At 37.5% G+C, this 21,452-nt stretch overlaps 5 protein-coding genes and 1 long non-coding RNA gene across 8 annotated transcripts in view; 3 read left to right on the forward strand and 3 right to left on the reverse strand.

Moving 5' to 3' along the window:
* Nucleotides 1–1,816, forward strand: part of LOC100184217 — a 5,418-nt gene extending 3,602 nt beyond the window's left edge. Inside the window, exons 6-11 of the mRNA XM_002120324.3 lie at nucleotides 65–215; nucleotides 461–561; nucleotides 622–792; nucleotides 1,038–1,102; nucleotides 1,170–1,277; nucleotides 1,359–1,816. Coding sequence (XP_002120360.1) covers nucleotides 65–215; nucleotides 461–561; nucleotides 622–792; nucleotides 1,038–1,102; nucleotides 1,170–1,277; nucleotides 1,359–1,651 — 889 coding nt within the window. The 3' untranslated portion in view covers nucleotides 1,652–1,816. The remainder of the gene's footprint in view (nucleotides 1–64; nucleotides 216–460; nucleotides 562–621; nucleotides 793–1,037; nucleotides 1,103–1,169; nucleotides 1,278–1,358) is intronic.
* Nucleotides 1–8,953, reverse strand: part of LOC100186594 (SH3 domain-binding protein 5-like) — a 26,003-nt gene extending 17,050 nt beyond the window's left edge. Inside the window, exon 1 of the mRNA XM_002119936.5 lies at nucleotides 8,943–8,953. The gene's annotated coding sequence lies outside the window, so the exon portion shown is untranslated. The remainder of the gene's footprint in view (nucleotides 1–8,942) is intronic.
* Nucleotides 2,303–5,214, forward strand: LOC100179568 (leucine-rich repeat-containing protein 51). 3 transcript variants are annotated; one of them, XM_026840662.1, is made up of 7 exons: nucleotides 2,303–2,462; nucleotides 2,770–2,824; nucleotides 3,184–3,290; nucleotides 3,472–3,634; nucleotides 3,849–3,984; nucleotides 4,144–4,292; nucleotides 4,665–5,214. In XM_026840662.1, the coding sequence occupies exons 3-7, from the start codon at nucleotides 3,212–3,214 to the stop codon at nucleotides 4,810–4,812; spliced, it is 675 nt and encodes a 224-aa protein (XP_026696463.1). In that variant the 5' UTR covers nucleotides 2,303–2,462; nucleotides 2,770–2,824; nucleotides 3,184–3,211; the 3' UTR covers nucleotides 4,813–5,214. The 3 variants fall into 3 exon arrangements, with proteins under 3 accessions (XP_026696463.1, XP_002120488.1, XP_002120556.1); XM_002120452.5 differs by lacking the exon at nucleotides 2,770–2,824 and having other exon boundaries at nucleotides 2,304–2,462; XM_002120520.5 differs by lacking the exon at nucleotides 2,303–2,462 and having other exon boundaries at nucleotides 2,485–2,824.
* Nucleotides 6,841–20,391, forward strand: LOC100179521 (limulus clotting factor C-like). The gene is made up of 16 exons (XM_009859448.3): nucleotides 6,841–6,977; nucleotides 7,257–7,371; nucleotides 7,432–7,594; nucleotides 8,218–8,302; nucleotides 8,735–8,812; nucleotides 9,171–9,257; nucleotides 9,939–10,035; nucleotides 10,507–10,668; nucleotides 11,021–11,119; nucleotides 16,842–17,027; nucleotides 17,437–17,646; nucleotides 18,127–18,234; nucleotides 18,303–18,442; nucleotides 18,498–18,640; nucleotides 18,945–19,065; nucleotides 19,681–20,391. The coding sequence occupies exons 5-16, from the start codon at nucleotides 8,792–8,794 to the stop codon at nucleotides 20,044–20,046; spliced, it is 1,740 nt and encodes a 579-aa protein (XP_009857750.3). The 5' UTR covers nucleotides 6,841–6,977; nucleotides 7,257–7,371; nucleotides 7,432–7,594; nucleotides 8,218–8,302; nucleotides 8,735–8,791; the 3' UTR covers nucleotides 20,047–20,391.
* LOC100177222 (histone H1.0) lies at nucleotides 11,777–12,873 on the reverse strand. Its single transcript, XM_002121174.4, has one exon. The coding sequence runs from the start codon at nucleotides 12,687–12,689 to the stop codon at nucleotides 12,117–12,119; it is 573 nt and encodes a 190-aa protein (XP_002121210.1). The 5' UTR covers nucleotides 12,690–12,873; the 3' UTR covers nucleotides 11,777–12,116.
* Nucleotides 15,542–16,710, reverse strand: LOC113475799. Its single transcript, XR_003397578.1, has 2 exons — nucleotides 16,585–16,710; nucleotides 15,542–16,389 (listed from the first exon to the last, which is right to left on the reverse strand). It is a non-coding gene; the product is annotated as an uncharacterized LOC113475799 (long non-coding RNA).
* Nucleotides 20,392–21,452: the final 1,061 nt, after the last annotated feature.

Here is a 21,452-nt window from a genome sequence, read left to right on the forward strand (position 1 = left end):
CCTCTACAAATGAAAACCTGTTTACCCCAAAATCTCATAACAGTTACTTTCATAATTTATACAGAGCGAGTGCATCCATGCGTAACCCAACGACCAATCAGAGCGATTTGGAAGCAATGGTTGTTTTATTCAAAGACGAAGCGTTTTCGAGAACTTTCGAGAATACTCCGTTGCTACGACCACTTGACAGTATATACGTTGGCGTGGTCGTCAAGGTAACATTGACAGCATTTTAACTACTGATGGTAGTGAAGATCTTCCCCTTACGACCTACGTTATCTGCTGACCAGTAACACCAAACTTCCAACCTCTAACACTTTCCATTAATAGCTTAATCCAACGTTCTATATACTAACTTTAGCGTAATCTGTACCAAAGGATTCTTTACTATAGTGCATTTTGGCTTAATGTACAAGTATATGAGTATTAATGCTGTATGTTATAAAATACTTCTCATCAGACCAACAATCCATCGCGATCAACTAATGACGTCAACGTTGTCGTGGATACGTGCTGGGTGACGTCACACAGATATCGAAAAAAGATTATTTCCAATAATGGGTACGTAGTTGTAATTCAACTTTTAAGTGCGTCATAATCTATTGGTCTATGACGTCACAGCTGCACCATTATGTACAACGGCGTAACAATGCTGGACAATGGACGGAATTCACAAGCAAGAATAAAGTTATCAGCAGAAGTGTTTTCGTTTTCGTCGAATTCTCTTTACATTCAATGTTCGGTCTATCCTTGCATCGGCCACGACTGCTCTCCAGATTGCAGCAGTAACAGGTAGGAGCCGAAACCCTGGCTAATCTACACATGATGGGTTCTTTTCTATGCCTGTAGCTGTAGGGTCATATAGAATGTTTAGGACCTATAGAATTTAGGCTAGATTTGGTTAATTATACTACAAACTTGACATGTACCGAAAATTTACCGTTTGACAATAACTTCAGATTGACTGCTGGAGCGATAGTGCTCTTAAAACACGTACGGTAAATAATGAACATACAAGTACGATTGTTGTATTTCAGAACCGCTTCTTTTAACTTGCCCGGTCAAACGGTGACGTCACTGCTTCATACGGTTGAGAAGAGAGGTAACTGTTGTCGTTTACTTCATGTTATTTGCCATTAATTCTTACTGAGCAGTGGTATTTTTTGCAGCTGTCCAGAACACAGAAACTTCTCACTATGATCTCACAGTTGGTCCGGTATATTCGAAGGGATTCTGGACTCATAGGCTAGTGCAACAGAATCAAGGTTTTCCGTCAAGTAAGTTAGCTATTTTGAATTTATGATTCAGTTGAAACTCAAGACCAAGTTTTTTTCTAATAGAAATAATCCCATTTACAGTAGCCCCACAAGAAGATACATTCTACAAGAACCCTGTCTTCTTGGCAACGATCGCCACACTGTGCTGTCTCGCCGTGTTTTCACTGTTGCTCGCTATCGCTCTCTTGCGGAAGCGTCGCCGCGCTTCTTTGGCAGGCAATGACGAGATTCCAGTACAAATAACCCAACACAAAAGGCGCCAGAGCTCAGAAGGATCATCGAGTTCCATATCCTCAGTTTTATCTATATCCATGTCGTCTTTTGACAGCTTTTCGTCGTTCGATTCAATCGAATTTTCCGCCTCACATCACTGACGTATACACTGATGACGTCCCAAAATAGAACAATTATGTTACGCTTTAAGCATACTGCAACAAAACGAGTTGTATTATCATTTTTTTAATTTTTAAGTTCCGCTGTCTCTTTTATTCTGTGGTTACCGCGTGTGTTTGTTATAAATTACAAAATTAAATTGTTGAGTCAAGTGTGAATTAATATGATACGATGCCAAGAGTTCCAAGGCGCATGCAAAATGCGTCAAACAGTTTACAACTCTACAGCAACATACGCACATACAGGCATGTCATATGGTCCAGGGCTTGGTATGGGCTATAGAGCGACTGTAAAATGAAACTTAATACCATCCAGAATTCTCGATAATATGTTAAGCACACTACAAAGGACCTTTGTTTCGAGGAATCCGTAAATACGCGAAGGGGTCAAATTTCAATAAATATTAGAAGGCAATATCTTGTGGTGCAATGAAACTTTTATAAAGAATATTATTTGAAAAATGTATGAACATGGACATTTTGTGTATAAGCGACAAATTGAACTTGTTTGTTTGCTTTCAAGAAATTTAATGTCCACACTCTATGTCTCAAGTATGACGCAGTGGAATTAAATCGATCGCACTTCTTCGAAACACAAAGCAATGTTCTCAGGTTTCGCGACTGCCCGCTGTTACCACTGAGTTACATCGCTGTATGTATTCTCCCCATCCAGCTTATAAGTTGCTCGACAAGACAAGACACTGTGTCGTCTTCCCAAGCTACAAGATACGCTGTTTTGCCACAAATACAGCAACAAGCCAGCTTGGTATGCTGTCCTGCCATTGATTATAAGGTAAGTCTCTTTAGACAAATACTCTAGTCTAGTGTTGGGGTCTGTTTGCGCTCGGCTGTGTAAATTGAACGGTGACTCCATACGCAGCAGTTTCTCTGTGCTAAAAAGTCAATATTGAAACAATATTTGTTTCAAATTGATCGTTTGGCAAGTTCAGACTGTTGAAGGGCGTTGAAGCTATAGTGTATTAAAACACTCAGAGAGGCACAGCGCGGTTATGATCGTAAACAGGACCTTTGCTTGATCAACAATTTTAGTAAAAGAAGTTTAAATAGTAAAAAACACCATTGTTTTAACATGGAAGTAGCAGTACCAACAAAACAGTTCGACCATTACGAAGTCGAAAGCATAGCTTCGAAAAGGTAAGTAAGGGTGTTAAAAATGTGAAGAAAGTTGTTGCATCAGTCATCGAATACTTCGTATAATATGGCAGGGAAAACGGGACACCTTTTTATTCTATTTTCCCTTCCCATTTGGTAGCAAACGAAGAACAACCAAAGAATTATAAAACGGTACTCTCACCACTCCCATGGACCGTTAATTGTTTAAAATACGATCAGAAAATATGTGATGTATGTGAAAAGGGTGTCCCATCTTCTCCCAAACTCCCAAACTTTTTCATTAAAAGTTACAAGGAAATTTTAGCTAGGGTTGGTTAAAAATACAAACTTTGAACTGCTCAACTGTTTTGGTAGTGACTATGGCGACTTTTATGTTGCAGATACAGCGTTGGAGAAATACTAGCCAGAATGAAACCAGAAGAAGACAACTTTAAAGAAAACGGTCCTCCAGCCGACTTCTCCTTTAGAGATGCTCGGAAAATGTCAGGTATGCATTGTGTGGAGTATATACTGTCACTATGTTTCAGAATTTAATATGTATTTAGTTTTAGGAATAAATTATTTCTTTGATGTCCAAAACAGTTCAGTCCAGACATTTTTGGTCATAGAAACGGTGCTAAGTGCAAAATGTTGACCCTGAAAAAAATACAGAGTTTTTTGTTATATAGACTTCCCACGAACCACTCCACGAGAAGGGCCCCACGCATACGTCACCGTTGATGTGTTCCTGCCACCAGAATCCACAGCCCCTAGTGTGACACCTAGCGCCGATCGTAAGGATCCAGAAAACCAGGAAGAGGGCGCCCAAAAGCAGCCAGTAAAATATTGCAGGTAGGGTATGCAAAATGATTAATAAACGTGACCGTTAAGTACACCATCTGTCACATAAAAGACCTTGGGAACTGTATACATCACTTTAGCTTTTAGCATTTTTTCCACCGTGTTTTAAACATATTTAAGTGTCATACAAGAACTGAGAAATACAAAATAGTTGTAGCGTTAAAATATTAGATACGGATTACAAATAATCAAACCATATTTACAGTCGTGCTATTCGTTTGAGCAACAACTCAATCTCTTCATTCGACGGATTCTCAACAGCGCTCCAAGCGATTTTAGACGCTCCCGACACGCTTGAGTGGATTGACCTATCGTTTAACGACTTACCGAAGATAAGCGAGGTCCGTGACAAGCGTGTTTGTATCGGTTTTAATAGCGCTTTGCAGTAATGGTTAATTTTCAATGCAAATTGCGAACATGAGTGGTTTATGGTCCTGGTATTATCGATTAAGCAGGTGGATTAAGACAACATAATTTTTAATACGATTTTTTCGTTTTAGGCACTGCTCGAGTACAAGAACCTTAAAGTTCTTTACCTACACGCAAATGTCATCGAAAGCATCCAGCAAGTTGATAAACTGGCTGCTCTTCCGAACTTAAAGACGCTGACTCTTCATGGGAATTTTGTAGACGGGGCAAAAGGATACAGGTCAGTGTAAACGAGTTACAGAGCTCTTTAATCGGACAAACAAGCTTAATTTTACATGCAAGAGTTTGGGATAGCGGATATATAATTTTCAGATGGTAAAATACCGTATGAATGAATAAATGGATGTAACTTAATATATATGGCGGGGCAACGGCAATCGTTATATACCACGGGTGTTCTGTTTCCATACACGATACACCCTAGTCCCATACAAGTAAACACAGATACCGCTCATGAGTTACCAGTTAGGCAGTTACCACGCATATGTATATCTTTGTGGGTGATTCTTTTTTTATGTTTGGCCGGGCAACGGCAACCCATTGGTGACTACTGGGTAGTGGCAGTGGGTATATAACCATTTTCGATTTTCAGGCAATACGTGATCACAACAATACCCCAGCTGCAATACCTGGACTTCAGTCGAATCACTAAGGCGGACAGAGACAAAGCAGGGGCATGGAAAACCCTCAAAATAATCGGTCACCAAAAGAAAAAGAAAAGGGCTGCCATAGAGGAATGACTTTTTAAAGTTACAAAATCCGTTTTTTTTTGCTATAGTAGGGTGGGTGAAGATGGGATGCCTTTTTATTCTTTTTCTCGTCCCACTTGGTAGTAAAAAAATAACATTCAAAATTCCAGCGACTCCAATAGATAGTTGTTCATTGTTTAAATAGGATCAGGATATTTGGATATTATGTTCTAACGGTGTCCCGTTTTCCCCTACTATATACATTCCACTGGCAGGTGATTTAGCTCTTATGTAAGCTTTGTAGCCATGTTGCATATAAGATGGCCCGTTTGCCGATGTACTTACATCAAAATGTAAGAAAATAGCTTCAATGTTTCAATGTTGATGTATAGCCACACTATTATCCATTGCACTGTTACTATTTTGAGCATTACATACACTGCGTTTATTACAAATAAAGTTTTAAACTTCACCGTAAATTGTAAGCAACTGTGACCAAAACCTTTAATTGTGTATAAGTTGCTAAAACGGCAAACCGCCACTCGGCCGAAAGAAATAAAGGAACTGATCTAAAGCCCCATAACAATCTAATGCCCCTAATCCGTGAATTTAAACCACAAAGGGACTGTTCTAAGATAGTGAATACTCCGATTAAAGAAACTGTTTCAGTATTTCTACGTTAAGTAGGGTGTTTTAGTTTTGCTGTACGCCGAGGCGGGAACTAAAGCTTATTTATACAAGATAATGAGTGTCTACTCTAACGATTGTGTCATCTTTAAATTTAAACCCTTGGTGATTGCGTTCGTCTGACGATTGCGTTTAGCCATTGAAACATAACTACATATATACATTGGTTTAGTAAGTATTTATATAAAAATTAGTTCAGATGTAGAGCATAACATAAATCTTTAACTTTCTAAAGTTTAATTTCATATTATTACTTACGTAAAACAGTCGCCTCCGACGTTACCACTTTATATCAATTCGCAAAATAGATTTCCATGAGTTGTAGGGCGTACATCCATTTCAGTTTCTTTATGAAATGCGTACATTCATATTCATTTGCCATTTTCACATTGTACATACAGCACTCACTACAGCACTGGTATCCACATCCGCAGTGCATATATCTATTAGCTTGTGTTTTCACGATACATCCAATGAGTTGAATAAATCCAACCGAATTCGGTAAACTTGCGCTGAATATATCTCCAAAAAGTGCTGAATTCTTTTCAAAATCTATCTATATAAGGTTTACATTTTCCTTACGTATCCAAATAATCAAGTATTTCTTCTTGGCTTGTTGTCAAACTCTAACATTTTCAGCAGGGCTTAATTGGTATGCTTCCTATTAATTAACAAGCAACACTTTACACACGCAACGATCAGTAATCAATCCAATTGGCCCTTTCCTGTAGTTATGTCGCGCAAGTTTCAAGCAATCAGCACAAATTTGTAAAATTTGCGCCAAAACTTTTTCGATTGTGATGTAACAATGCCGTTGCCATACAGCATAGCAACGGTTTTATTCATCAGTTTATTTCTGGCGACAGGTAATATATATATATATATTTGTTTGTACCTTTAAAGTTTAATATTTTAAACTTTACTATAGTATCTTGTCGAAGATTTAGCTGTCAGTCTACAGAATGCAGGGACAGGTGCTCTAATACTACTTGTGAGTTCAGATGGGTCGCGTGTTCTTGTCCAAATGGGTTACACACTGGATACCATACGCCATGTTGCAGGTTCATTATTTTGAAATATGATATACATAAACGGCGATGCAATCTTGAACTAGTGAAGCATATTCTATTCTCTAGGTGTAGCGACGCTTATTGCTTCCAACTAAATGTAAATATGTTTAACTGTCAGTGCTGTCTTTTAACAACTGTTGTTTTTTTGTAAGTATGTTTTTAACTGTCAGCGTATTTTAACAACTTTGTTATTCTGTCTTTTTGTTTTAAATATTGCAATCTTCGCTATACCGTGATCGAAGAGACGAAACACGTAAAAGTTAATAATTACTATTACTATTATTATCTTCAGAGACGGTGACGACTGCATACCATGTTCGACTCAGTTTTCAGGCTGTGATCTGTATAAGAATTGCAGAGATTGCGTTATTGGTGTACCTGATCAAAATGTGTTGTCCGATAGAAACGAAAACTACTGCAACGCTTGTAATAAAGGCTGGTTTGGAAACACTTGCACGGGTAAGTCGGTTAAAATATGTGTCCTTAGAGCACTTAATGTCAATTGCTACAACCCAGTGGTCACTAATGGGTTGTCTGAATTGTTAGCCAGAAAAAAAAACCCACAAAATTACATACGTGGTAACTCCTAATTAAGCTGGCACGAAGTGTATGAAACAGAACACCCATGTTATAACGACTGTCGTTTTTCGGCCACACAAAGATAAAGCAAGTAATTTTTACATTTTATATGAGACTGTTTATAACGTGGACTAGCACTAAAATATATCTTTCTTATAGAATGTGGTAAAATATACAATGGCAACAGTGGCGTTATTGAAATATTGGGATATCCAAACAACGCGGATTGCGTTTGGACCATTGGCGTGACGAGGACATCAACCGTTGAGTTAAGGTACGGATTGTGGTTTCATACGTCATCAGTCGTGACGTCATGCTTACTTTATTTTACTAGATTTGAAAGATTTCATTTGGAATCTGGAATACATTGCTCATATGATAACTTGACGATCTATGACGGCGGGGACGCCCCTGAAGCGGTTGTGATGACACTATGCGGTCACGTGCCGCCCAGAAACTTTGTTTCGAAATTCAACGTCATCATATTAAAATTTAAGGTATGATTATATGATATATAGATACTTTAATACGTATTATAATATCTATGATCATAATAGTGGGGTAAATGAGATATAGTGGGATGGGATAAGATGAGACACATTTTCATACAATTTTCTCGTCCCATTTGATTGTGCTTAATTTGTCCCATCTTCCTCCACCCTACCTTGCATTATTTGTGGCATCAATGAGTGCTAATATACAGCCGGTGATATTCATATCAAAGTGTGATATAGCTTGGGGTAAGACGGTCCATGCTTTCATTCTCTTTTCGTCCCGTTTGGTAGTGAATAAATATAGTAACAGACCCTTTTTTACTACTTTTATTACAGAATAACACGACTCTAAACGAGTTGTTATAAAGATTAGAAAATAATAAATCTACTAACGGTATCTTACTTACCGCACAGTACCATGTGGGGCAAGATGGGATACTGCTAGCACGTAAAAAACATATTTCCTGATTGTGTTTTGAACAAACAACGCTGTTCCAGGGTCGTCAAGCTACGGGTATATAATTCTGCAAATTGTTACCGTATACCAAATGAAATATGACGATAAAATAGAATAAAACCCTGTCTCATTTTACCCCGCCCACCATATACAAACAATTTGTCTTTAGAGCGATGACGAGAAAAACTTTGATGGTTTTAGAATTACTTATACGAAGTTAAGTGCTTGTGCTGCTAATCCTTGTTTAAATGGAGGTATGAAAGTCATTTAGTCGCAAAGTTACAAATCAATTATATTATTTCTGCTACTACAATAACATTTATACAGCTTTTACGACTTTTGCTACTAAAACACCTTTTGTACAGTTTCCTATAAGTTGTGCTATTACAACAACATCTATATAACCTTTATTATCACTTCTGCTACTAGAATAACATTTTTATAGTAGTGTGCGTGAAAATGGGCCACATGTTCATTCTATTATCTCGTCCAATTTGGTAGTAAACAAAGAACATTTAAAGAATTATAAAACCATATCCTCACGACTCCCATTGACCGTTGTTAATTGTTTAAAACACGACCAGGATATTACGTGCTAAAGAAGTTCCATCTTTCCCCACCCTACTATACCGTTTATTAGGACTTCTGCTATTACAATATACAGTTTACTAAGAACTATTACATAGGTACCTGTATGGTAGTGGCACCAACCCGGTTTAATTGCATCTGCGAGATCGGGTACTATGGCGAACATTGTGAATTCGGTTAGTACAATTAGTTTTAAATAAGTATGACGTAATTCCACGACTGGCAGTTTGTTTTGTTTATATTTCAATACAGATTATTAAACCTTGGTCATACAGTGCATATAATAGACCTTTTTTCCTACTCCACCTTTTTCAAATCACCAGCCAATTCTCGCACCCTCTTTAAAAATTGCTTATATAGAGTAGACCTAACCAACCTTAATGATTCAGCATCCCCGCCCCCCTATAGCACTTCTCGCAACCCTCGTTAAGAAACCCTGTCCTAAACCATAGATCCCATGGCCTTCATAGATAATTTATGGTCTCTAACATCGCTTAGTAAACCACAGACTTATTAATGAGCTTTCCTACCCAGATTTACGGTGCAGGCTGCAGACCACCAGCTTTAACCCCGCATCTGTATTATTCCTTTGGTGAAAGAGAGTTACGCTACGGTGCAGAGGTAAGAGGCTAGAATATACGGGTGCTTGTTATAATATTGTGCGACTGTACTGTAACTGTTATAATAACTTGAATGAATGAATGAATCTTACTTTATTCTCGCGTGACCGGAAAACGACAGTCGTTATAACACGGGCGTGCACCTGGTGCCAGCTTACCAGTTATGTTACTTTGTGGGTGATTGTTATTTTTTTTTTTATAGCTGATAATTTGGACAACCCATTAGTGACCACTTACAGTCTTACACCAAGCATCCATGCGCCTGCACACCACCAAAAACATTACGGCCTGCATTTCTTTCTGCTTATAAAAAACAACAAAACATTCTGTTGCTTCTGCTACCAGGCATAGTATAAACAATATATCAGTGGCTCATCTGGTATAAAAACGTATAAGTGTACAACAAAACGCCTAAAATAGGTAAAGGTACATTATATTTATATTTTATGCAAAAGTAATAAACAAAAATCTTGATCAATTCTTTTATTATTCTGGGTCTGGCACTTCTTCTACCAAATAATCTGACTCATCTGGTATAAAAACCTGAGGTATTTCCGACATTTTGTCTGCCATCTGCCAAGACTTATCACAGAATGAGTTACACGCTGTTACAGTATATATATATTTTATAAAGTAATGACAAAAAATCTCAATAATTTTTGTATTAAATTTAATCACACAGGTGTGGTACAGATGTGAAAGCGAATATCGACTTCTTGGGTCCAATGTTGCAGTTTGTACAGCCCGTGGCAGGTGGTCTAATCAACCTCCTGTTTGTGGTACGTGTATATATGTGTAGTAATTTATATGTATGGTGAAGGTGGGCAATGATGTGTGTATATATGTAATGTATATATATTTATGTGTGTGTGTATATACGTATATTGGTAATTAATATATTAGTAGAGTGCGGTAATGTATGTATTTACGTATTACGGTATATATGTGGTATAGGTGGCTGGGGTAAGATGGGACATTTTTATTCCCCTTTCTCGTTCCGTTTGGTAAAATACAAAGAACTTCAAAGAATTGTAAAACTGTATACTCATGACTCCAGTTGTCGTTTAGGTTGTCAGCCCAAACTACAATCACCCATAAAGTTACATACGTGGTATAACTCATAAGCGGGAACGAGGTGTGTGGAACAGAACACCCGTGTTATAACGACTGTCGTTACCCCACCATGTGAGGATAAAGTAAGTTAATTCATTCATTTATTCATTCATTCATTCATTCATTCATTCATTCAGTATCCAAATGTCCCCGACCCTCCAACCCCAACCATGGTTATGTAGACGAGCTTTCCGGCCTAACTGTGACGTATGGGTGTGACGTAGGATACGTTCTAGAAGGTTCCCACCGTAGTCGTTGCCTCCGAAACGGAAACTGGGATCTAAATCCCCCGACATGCGGTTTGTTTTTTTATTTACTTATTACTGATGGTCGTTTAACCATAAAAGGAAAGAAAAAACTGACCAGTTACTTATTAGTCGTTGCCCTGTTTTAACTCTTTTTCTTGTCTTATTTTGTATTAAACAAAGATTTTTTACAGAATTATATGACTGTTTAACCTGTCTCGCAAATGTTTTCTATATTCTCGCTGTATCAAATTGGTTGGTAATAAATATATATATATATATATATATATACGTTGTGTCCCACAGTAAACAAATCATTTCCGTCCTAGTTAATCTGTGTTTCAAAAGTTTCCAATATTTTTTGTTTCAAATTTTTCGCTAAATCATATGTAATCCGTTTTTGTAGCTCCCCTGTTGAATGTAGAACCTTCTAGTGATCTGTTGTCGCAAGGAAACGTTCGAGGTAGTGTCATAAACGGAAATGACGTCACAAACACTGAGATCTGTAAGTCGGCATATTCATTTTTTTACAAACAATTTTTATTAGTCCGTTATTTTTTTGGTATGTAGCAGGTTGGGGTAAGATGGCCCATATTTTCACTCACTTTTATCGTTCCATTTTGTAAGAAAGGAACAATAGTTACAGAAATATATAACTGTATGGGGAAGATGGGACACCTTTTTACTCAGTTTTCTTGTCCCATTTAGTAGTAAAAAGAACGTTTAAAAAATATAAATCCGTATCCTCACGACTCCCGTAGGCCGCTGTTAATTGTTCATGCCATGTTCAGATATTACGTGCTAAAGGTGTTCCATCTTACCCCACAGTACTATAATATGTATTAACAAAACGGGAGTGTCACGGGCTGGTCATTCATAAGTGATAGCCTGGTAACCATATTTTAACCTATACATAAAAGCTTTGTCCTATACTGTCTTATAAAATTTCCATTTGCGCGCAAAATGTGAAAAATTAAACCAATGCGTTACAAAAGCTACCCGCAGCTCTCTTAATAGTTTCCCATATAATCATTGACCTGAATTCGCGGATTACTGTCGGATTAAGATGCCCGTTCGCCGCACAATTAATTGGTTTTCGATTAAACTCATGTTTAGTAGGTCAGAGTCTGCTATTTCGCACCGGATAAACGACAATAATGTATAATTTTTTTGTTTTTGATTTATTGTTATTTCGATCATTATCGCAGGAACGCGCGACTATAAAACAAATATAATAAAAAGAAATCTGCCGTGCTGGTATGTACATTGTACAGCACCTGGCCGCCTTACCCCCCAATGGAGTAGGTTGAGTGTTTGAATGAAAGATTTATTTAATAAAAAAAAACATAAAAATAGGAAAAACGGATTTTAAACTCCCATTGGGTTTCGCTTGTGGGGCGCAATAATATATTGCAATATACACGAATTTGTGTTCATCTAAAACAAGGGGTGCCTCACGGGCGGCAGCGATGAGAATAAATCGATAGCGATGTAACTAATGTTTATTTTTTGGTGGTTTTCTTCGCTGATTTCTTTGCTGCTGGCTTCTTAGCCGCCTTCTTGGCCGGGGATTTCTTGGCAGCAGGCTTCTTGGTTGGCTTTTTGGGAGATTTTGTGGTTTTGACTTTTGGTTTGGCGGCTGCTTTCTTTTGTGCGGGCTTCTTTGCTGGCGATTTTTTGGCCTGCTTTTTAGGTGACTTTTTAGCAGCTGTCTTCTTCTTGGCAGCGGTGGTTTTCTTTTGCGCTGGTTTGGCCTCCTTTTCGGTCTTCTTTGCCACTTTCTTTGTAGTTGTTGGGACAGCTGCTTGTGGGACCTTAAATCGACCAGATGCACCAACACCAACGGTATTTACGATCTTTTCAGAAGTCACCAATCTCTTAAGACTGTGCTTGCATTGAGTAGCTGCATTGTCGCCCACTTTGTAGTTGGCCTTGATGTACTTTACAATAGCTTGCCGAGATGCGCCTTTTCTATCCTTGAGTGCTTTGATAGCGGCCACGATCATTTCGGCATATGTTGGGTGCTCCTTCTTTTGGGCGACCTTCTTCTTATCGGTGTCAACTTTTGCGACCATTTTGCTTGATGTAGATTTCGGTTAACGAAAGAATAGCACAAGTAATGTGATAGCTAATAATCTGAAAAGAAATATAATGTTGTTTTAAATTCAGAACTCATTTACACTCATATTTAACAAACGCCTGTTCGAACTCCTAAACGTTACAATGTACCTACGTCAGCCATACTAATATACACCACGCAAAACGTGCAAGCACGAAACTACGAGAGCAATATTAGACAACCTTCCACTACGAGCTCAGAGCTGAAATACGTCAACCGCTACCCCGCGCACTAACCTTATTCAGGCGGTAGACGCTCGAACCTCCTCGAAACGGTAAATAGAGAAAAGCGTGAACGCGCGCTCGTTTCGAGTGAGCTGTCGCAATCTGTGCTTGTCGTTTCGCGGAAAACAAGAATTTAGCCATTGTACGTGAATATCAACACAAAACTGTTATGTAAGTTAGAAAATACACATATCAGGCTACCATTTACAAAAATCTTGGTGAAAATCGGTTTAGTTTAAGTAGTTTAACTCACGATCCAAAACAACCTGTTTGGAAAGCTAGACGGTTTTAACATAGTTCGTTGACGTTTCTTTAAAAATTTTAACTTTTTTGAAAATTATCACGAATTTTGAAAGTAGTTTCATAAAGTAGAAGATATAACCTGTTTAAAAACATCTTCGTTTAAAATTTGAAAATCATTTACTCCTGATTTAGACGCTTCGAAAATGACTACTTAAGCACAGGTCGCACCAAAAATCCAGGACCGCTCGCCCCACTGGCGCTTGGTTGGTTCATTTAGTTTATGAAATATAACTAAACAAAAATATATTTTTGTAAAATTTTTGCAACACATTTTGTAAATAAACATCAAATTACATAGTTTTTGTTTGTCGTTCGTTGATTTTTTGCTAAATGCGTCAAATTAGAGCTGAAAATGCGTTTGCCTGTTGACGGCCATGGAAAAAAATGTTCAGAGCTTTGAAAAGCAGGGCTTGCTTGGTACAGTTTAATGTTACGTAATTTTAAAGTTAAAAACTACAAATTTAGACCGACTTTTGTAAAATATTGAACAAATTGATGAATTTTATGTGTTACTGAAAGAAAATATTTAAATTTGTCTTTACAGAGCGAGATTTTTGAGTTTCAATTTCAAGCTTTCTTTACAGAACTCGGGCGTTCTGGGCTGGTACAGCAGCAGTGGTACTAAGAACTGCGGTGTACTGTTTTTATTACCAACTCCTAAAACTCCAATTTTAGGGGTTATAATGTGGGTTACACTTAAATATAGTGTCAAAATTTTTAGGGCTTTGTAAAAAAAATATTTTTTTCGATATTTTTTATAAAACCAACGGCCGAGGTGTAACTACTGGTGTAGGTACAGTGTGCCATAAATAGACCGGTTGTAAAACATCTAAACTTGCAGTGGTACATTTACTTAGATTGTATTCGTTACCACATGTTGAATAGACTATATATATATATACGTTGTGTCCCACAGTAAACCTTGTATGTGTAAAATATCTTAATATATGTCGGATACTGGACCTAAAACCTCGCCTCTATGATGTCACAGTGTTCTATATTACCCACAGTTGCCACATTTTACTCAATGTTGATGCAATAGTTGCTGCTTTAGTAGTTTGGGCACAAATTATTTATATGATAATATTTAATCATCGTTTTAAAATAGCCACTCGGTTTTGACTTTTGTTGGACCGGGAAGTTTAGTGACGTCACAGAATAATGTAACGCCTATAAAGTTCCATTGCGCGCTGTCCGGAAAGGAGCCAAGTTTGGGGTCGTAGTTTTTCTATTTTTTAATTTTTTAAAATATTTTGGTTCAAATCTATGAATTATGGTCTTTGATGGCTTCGTAAAACAGTAATGTAATTTGCTTCTTGTTTTGGTATGTACGGCTTGAACTAGTTGTTTTTGTTTATTTCGAGATAGAGAATTGCGTACAGTAGTTTCAACAGATTAAATTAGAAGGTCGATTTTCAGCTTTTTTGTTTAATTATTATGCATAGCGTGTACAATGGCGTCATTATCATCAATGCTTTTTTATCGGTCGAACTCAATAAAAACAATCTTTTTATTATTTGTTTTTGAGCCCTCGTTCTTACACCTATTGTTTTATTTTGACCATTTTCGACTGACCTCATTGTCAGCGATTGTTAGCGCACCGGCTATTATGACGTTGCAATAATTAAAGATGTCTCAGGGCGTTAATTTTACAACGGAAACTGCTGGCTTCTGAATTATTTTTAAGTGCCAAAACGTAATGCTGGACACAGGTGATGTTTTTATGTTGCCTAGCAAAACCAAACTGTATTGACCAGCGAGGTATTTTATTGCTCAAACATGCATAAGGACGACATACTGTAGTTTTTCAAATCAATACATTTCTTATCTAGCTTAGGTTCCTAGTAATAAATAAGCATTAGGGAAACAAGTTTTACTTTTTGGGACATTTCCGTAATTAATAATTGTTTAGTTTAGTAACACAAAAATTTGAATATTTTTATTGGACAATTACTATTTACTTTTAAGAATAAATCGTAAATAGGACTTATCTCGTGTTTAACTTTTAAAAATAAGCCTTGTATTGTTGGTTGGTGTGACGTCATAAACGAATAACAACTTCTCAATTACCGCGCCTAATGTTCGTTGGCTCAGTTTCTAAATATTTATTACAAATTGGGTAAATATTTAGTACTGCTACGTTGTTAACAACGATTATTGGCGTAAAAAATATAATAAAACAACCTTTCCAACCTGTGTATGTTCATTTCAGTACAATATTCAAATTGTTGGTCAAATTTAAACTAATTTTCTTACTATCTAAACATAGTAATAATTAATTTGTTGAATGTTGTGTTTTATATATCGGTGTGGTAATGGGTAATTCTGTGGTGTCAATATTTACTAATTGGTAGCTCAAAATTGACTGCTGGTTTGTGTAGTAAGGTGTTTAATTGAACTTAACTATATTAGTATTAATGGTGGAACTTTATTATTACATAGGCACTGTTACATTGTATTACAATAAGATAAGTATTAAAATAGATTGCGGAAAAGCGATTTCCCATGAAACAGGCAGTGCGCGGTCATTTTTCTGGACCGTTAAAAGTTGCGCAAAATTGTCCGAGCGCCAAAGTTGAACAACATTTCGAAATAGCCAGCCGCGCAAACAAATACGCGCTTATTTTGGCGCTGCTTTTCAATTCAAATATCGGCCTCTCTCGCGCGCGAAAACAAGAGAGGCGAGAAAAAGGCGCGCGACAATTCAAAGCACTCCCGCCCTCCCGAGAGAATGGAAGAAAAGACAAAAGAAAAACTCCGCCCACAAACCGATGTTGTTTGCGCGCAATGTTGAAACACTCGCGTGACCTTATGTTGCCTGCGTTGTTACGTCACAGTACGGTTATTGTGTCACGTGTTGAGTCAGCTGTGGCGATAGTCGATTTTGAGTCGCGACAGACCTGGTCTCTGTAGCAGCACCATGCGGTAGTAAAAATTAACTCTTAAGTGGAATATATTTTAAACTTATGTTCCAAATTTGTTTGTGTATTTTAAATAAATAACATACATACATATATCTAGTGGTATGTACCCAGTTCCAGATATACATACACTCCTAATATCAATACATACCTTATTTACCAACGCGTGAATAAACCAAGAGTGTAATATATTATTCAAACATAAATACTTATAGTAGGATGGGGGAAGATGGAACACCTTTTCATTCTATTTTCTCGTACATTTTGCTAGTAAACAAAGAACATTCAAAGAATTATAAAACCGTGCCTTTGCGACTTTCATAGACCGTTGTTAATTGTTTAAAACACGATCAGGATATTTATATATTTTGTGCTAAAGGTCTCCCATCTTCCCCCACCCCACTTTACATAACTCTTCAATCTCACCCGCGTAAAATAAATAATATAGTAGGGTTGGGGAAGACGGAGCACCTTTAGCACATCCTTGCCGCGTTTTAAACAATTAAAAACAATTTAAATGTATTAAAGTCGTGAGGATACGGTTTAATAATTCATTGAATGTTCTTTGTTTACTACCAAATGCGACGAGAAAATACAATGAAAATGTGTCCCGTCTGTTCCCAGTCTACTATATATTATGACCATACTTTACACGTACAGCTTGTTTCCGCTTACTCAACCCCGTTGGCGGGAGAGTTCGTTTGAATATGTCTAGTGACGTCATAATCACTGGAACAATGGCGCTTTATTCGTGCATTGGGGATGACGTCATATTGATCGGGAATTCTACTCGGGTTTGTTTAAACACTGGTGGTTGGTCGGGATATGCTCCACTATGTTTAAAAGGTAAACGTTTTGGATAAGATAGCGCTAATGTACATTTACAATGTTTATAAATTTGACCCTCATCTAGTGCGCATGTCACATGGATTGTGTAAAGCAATACGTTTTCGTAGCAACAGATCTTTACTTTATAAATTCATTGATGCACTTTTACATTGTTTCACAATTCATTACGTGGTAATGATTAATCCGCTTAGAATTTGCGACGCCCGAGGTTTCTATAGAGCACATTGTATATTGTATAGCTCATTATACCATTTACTTATTTTAACGTTGGTAAAAAAATTTCTTAAACCGTATTTAATCTACATATATAGTTTGTCGCGAGCACATTATACCAAACAACTTATTTTATACGATTGATTAACTGTAAGGTAGAATTTCTTAAGTTGTACCTTGGTGACATATACAGTTTGTCGCGACCCTGGAATTCCGACCTACGCTGACAAAACAATCATATATCCTGATCACGTGGTAGAGGATGGCGAGCGACACTTAGTGGTAGGAACGCGGATTAAGTTTTCTTGCATGTTTCCTGACCTTCGGATCGTTGGAGTAAAACTTAGAGTTTGTTTAGAAGACGGGAGCTGGAGCGGAACCCGGAACCCTCTTTGTTTGCCAAGTAGGTAACTGTTGTGTTATAACTCAGCGGCGACACGTAGTCTATAGATCGTCATCGTGTGTTTTAAAAAAGTTATAGTAGGATGGGGAAAGATGGGACACTTTCGGCGCATAAGATCCGAATATCCTGATCGTCTTTTAAACAATTAACAAACGGTTTATGGGAGTCTTGAGCATATAGTTTTATAATTCTTTGAAAGTTCCTTGTTTACTACCACATTGGACGAGAAAATAGAGTTAAAATGTGTCCCAACTTTCCCCACCCTACTATATATTCCATTCTTTGTTGGCGAGGCCCTTGTCCGGGACCAGATTTGGTCCATCACCCCAACACCCGGTCCCCTCTCTTCCAAAAAGTAATGCAAACTAAAGTCATTTTATGAAAGATAATTTAATTCATGCCAGATTTAACCCAAAATAATGTGTGACGCCACATAAGTTCAAGTAATTTTGTTTACGTAATTGGGACTTTGGTTTTTAGGATGCGGATTGTTTCCAATGACGTCAGAAATATTAGGGACTGTCCCGTGGCACGTCACAATCTTGCGTCGAAACACTGTGACCAATCGTTGGCATCCTGTGTGTAATGGTGAGATTTGATTATTGGCCAGTTTAAATCTACATTTTTCAATTGTGACTGATATTGTGACGTCACAGGAGCATTTATCGGAGACAATCTAATTATTACAAGTGCACAGTGCGTCACTTACTCGTTCACGAATCTGAAATACAATGTCAGCTCCATGGTTGTTGGTATCGGTGACGTAACAAGGACAGTCATACGTCATAAATATCACGTGAGTAACGTTTGTTAAAATAGGACATTACGCAAACGTTTCTTTTGTTTTGAAGATTTCTCGGATTTTAATTCACCACAATTACGACCCCATGTTGCGTCATAATGACGTTGCATTGTTGGTGATGACGTCATCCGTTCCTATTGATTTTTCGGGAGAAATTTGGCCGATTTGTTTAAGGGCAAGCAACAAAAAGAGGTATAAATATATTTGAAACGATTTGCCTGGCTATATGCTGTTGTAATATAATGATGAAATGTCAGACTTGTTTTTATCTGTGTCATATATATGTACAAACTTCGCTCATAGAAAATCTCATAATTTTTTCATACCATAATTTTGTTACTTTTGTTTTACCGGGTCACGAAGTACACCACGCTTTTTGCGCCAGATAAGCCGCTAAATGTTTGTATGTCTGGTCGAAGTAGTGACAGAACATAAATTTGTTATGATTTTTAGTACGATAACGTAATAATGAAGCTCCATTTACCCTTTTTATTAGATCAAAACTTTTGGCCGCTAGACGTCGCGGTTTAATGAGTTCGTGGTCACCTTATATGGGCTGTCACGTGAGAAATCCTTCGGCAAATGGAACAAGAGGTTGCCAAGATAACCATCGTGAGGTAAATTAATGCAAATTATTTGTCACTTATTTTTATCCTTGCATGGTGAGGCAACGACAGTCGTTAAACGGGTGTTCTGTTTCATACACCTCGTGTCCGCTTACGAGTTACCACGTATGTCATTTCGTGGGTAAATGGATAAATGTATCTAACTTCTTTATCTCGCGTAGCGGGCAACGACAGCAGGTATTCTACGAGTGTTTTGTTTCATAGACCACGTGCTCGCTTACCAGTTATCACATATATGTAATTTTGGGGTGATAAAATAAAAGGGAAAATGAATAAATGTAACTTATTCATCTTCATGTGGCGGGGCAACGACTGTGGTTATAGTACAAATATCCGTGTTTCATACACCTCATGCCCGCTTGCGAGTTACCACGTACGTAACTTTGTAGGTGAATGGATGAATGAATGTTACTTGTTTATCTCGCGTAGCGGGCAACGACAGCAGGTATCTTCATCTTTATGTGGCCGTGCAACGACTGTGGTTATAACACAGATGTTTTGTATCATGCACCTCGGACCCGCTTACGAGTTACCACGTTTGTTACATATTTATCTTCGCATGGTGGGCAACGACTGTGGTTATAACACCGGTGTTCTGTTTTAAAGGTTAAAGTATTCAACGTAACTAGAGCGAAGAATATTCACTGCAGTGGCAAGCTACGGATGGGCGGGAAATATATGTGTTGGCATTTACCTGCTCAACCTACCTGCCCTGTAGCAATTGGATTCGGTCAACCATTCTTTAACCGGGTTGGGTCAAATACTGATTCAAATGCTGAAACACATCCGCGTGGTGGCGGTAGAGAGAGCTACGTATGGGTGCTGACAGGCATCGGGCGTGCGGCAGAGAACTGCAATGACCGATATGATTCAAACTATATCGCATTCTCTAAAGTTGACAGGTATCTATCATGGATTCGCCAATGCATGAAAGTACTAAGAAACGAAGGTGAATTATATCGACAAACTTAGTTGTGTTTTCCCATGTACGCCTTCCCACGCTTTGTTTCTATAGCCCTGTTTTATAACGATTGGCGCACCGAACACACGTTATATTTTGACAAATATTTATTCGAGTAAAAGGTTATCAAATGTAATAAAGACTCGTCATTTCCGCGTCGTATTATTGAAAAGCAGAACGTATATTGTTACAAAACGTTCTTTGTGTGACGTCACAAAGACAACAATCGTCATTGTAATTTCGAAACATGGCAATCGGGAACTAAAAGTAAAAATAGAGAAAGTAAAAAAGTAATACCAAAGTATGTGCGAATTTCACATTAAAACGGCTTTTTCATAGTCTTTTTTCACAAGATTATGCACTGGTTTGGATTTCCCATGGTTAATTCGTCTTTATTCAATACGTGTGCTTCTACCATACCGCCCGTGTGCTTAAATGAATCAGGTCTGCATCCACCGCATTCAATCCTTCTTATTGCGTTTGAGTTTTCGTTGGTTATTCGCGCAGAAGTCTGATATGATTTTAAAGGAGTTCCGCATCGATGACAGCAAAGTCTTTTGTTTTCAGTGTGCAATTGTTTATATACTTTCGCCATTTTTTATGATTGAATAAACGTGTATATTTCTGCAAATGCAAATAAGAGTAAACTATATAAAAATAAAATTATTCACTAGACTAAAAATAACGCAGAAGAAAAAGTGTATTTTTGACAAATGCAAAATACAGTCATCATATAGGTCTGTGGAGTAAGATGGGATATCGATAGCACATAATATCTCATATTTTATAGTTGTAACGCTATTTTACGACCGCGAGAATGCTGTTACGTAATTCTGTAAAATATTCTCTGATTTCTACGATATAAGACGATAAAAGAAAATATAAACCTGTCCCAACTTACCCCACCCTACCATCTATTGTAAACTTAAAAAGCCTGCTCTGACTAAACTTATAACAAAACGTCAAATGACTGCCAATCATTTTACTACGCTCTGCTTTATGTTATATTGCATGTCTTAAGTCTTTACGCATGTCTTTAAATAGTTAATTACGTCCTCAAAACGATAACGCGAAATTTACAACTACGTGTAGAGTTGTAGACAGTCGTAAGCCATTGTTATGCTACCTATAGTACGTGTTCTCTCGCTGCTGCGGGTCATCGGTTAATCCCATTGCTGACTTTACAAGACGAGCTGTTCTTCTAATTACTGGAACTAGGTTAATTTTCCGAGAAGTTATAAGTTACATAAAATAAAACCATGTCCAACGGCATAAAAAAAGTACCTTAACCCAGAAAACACGAAGACTTGAGCTTAATATAAACTTCAAGAGTAACAAATGCCAAATGGGGGAAGATGAAATGGGGGAAGATGGGACACCTTTTAACTCTATTTTCTCGTTCCATTTGGTAGTAAAT

Source organism: Ciona intestinalis, chromosome 2, assembly GCF_000224145.3.
Source record: "Ciona intestinalis chromosome 2, KH, whole genome shotgun sequence".
NCBI lineage: Eukaryota > Metazoa > Chordata > Ascidiacea > Phlebobranchia > Cionidae > Ciona > Ciona intestinalis.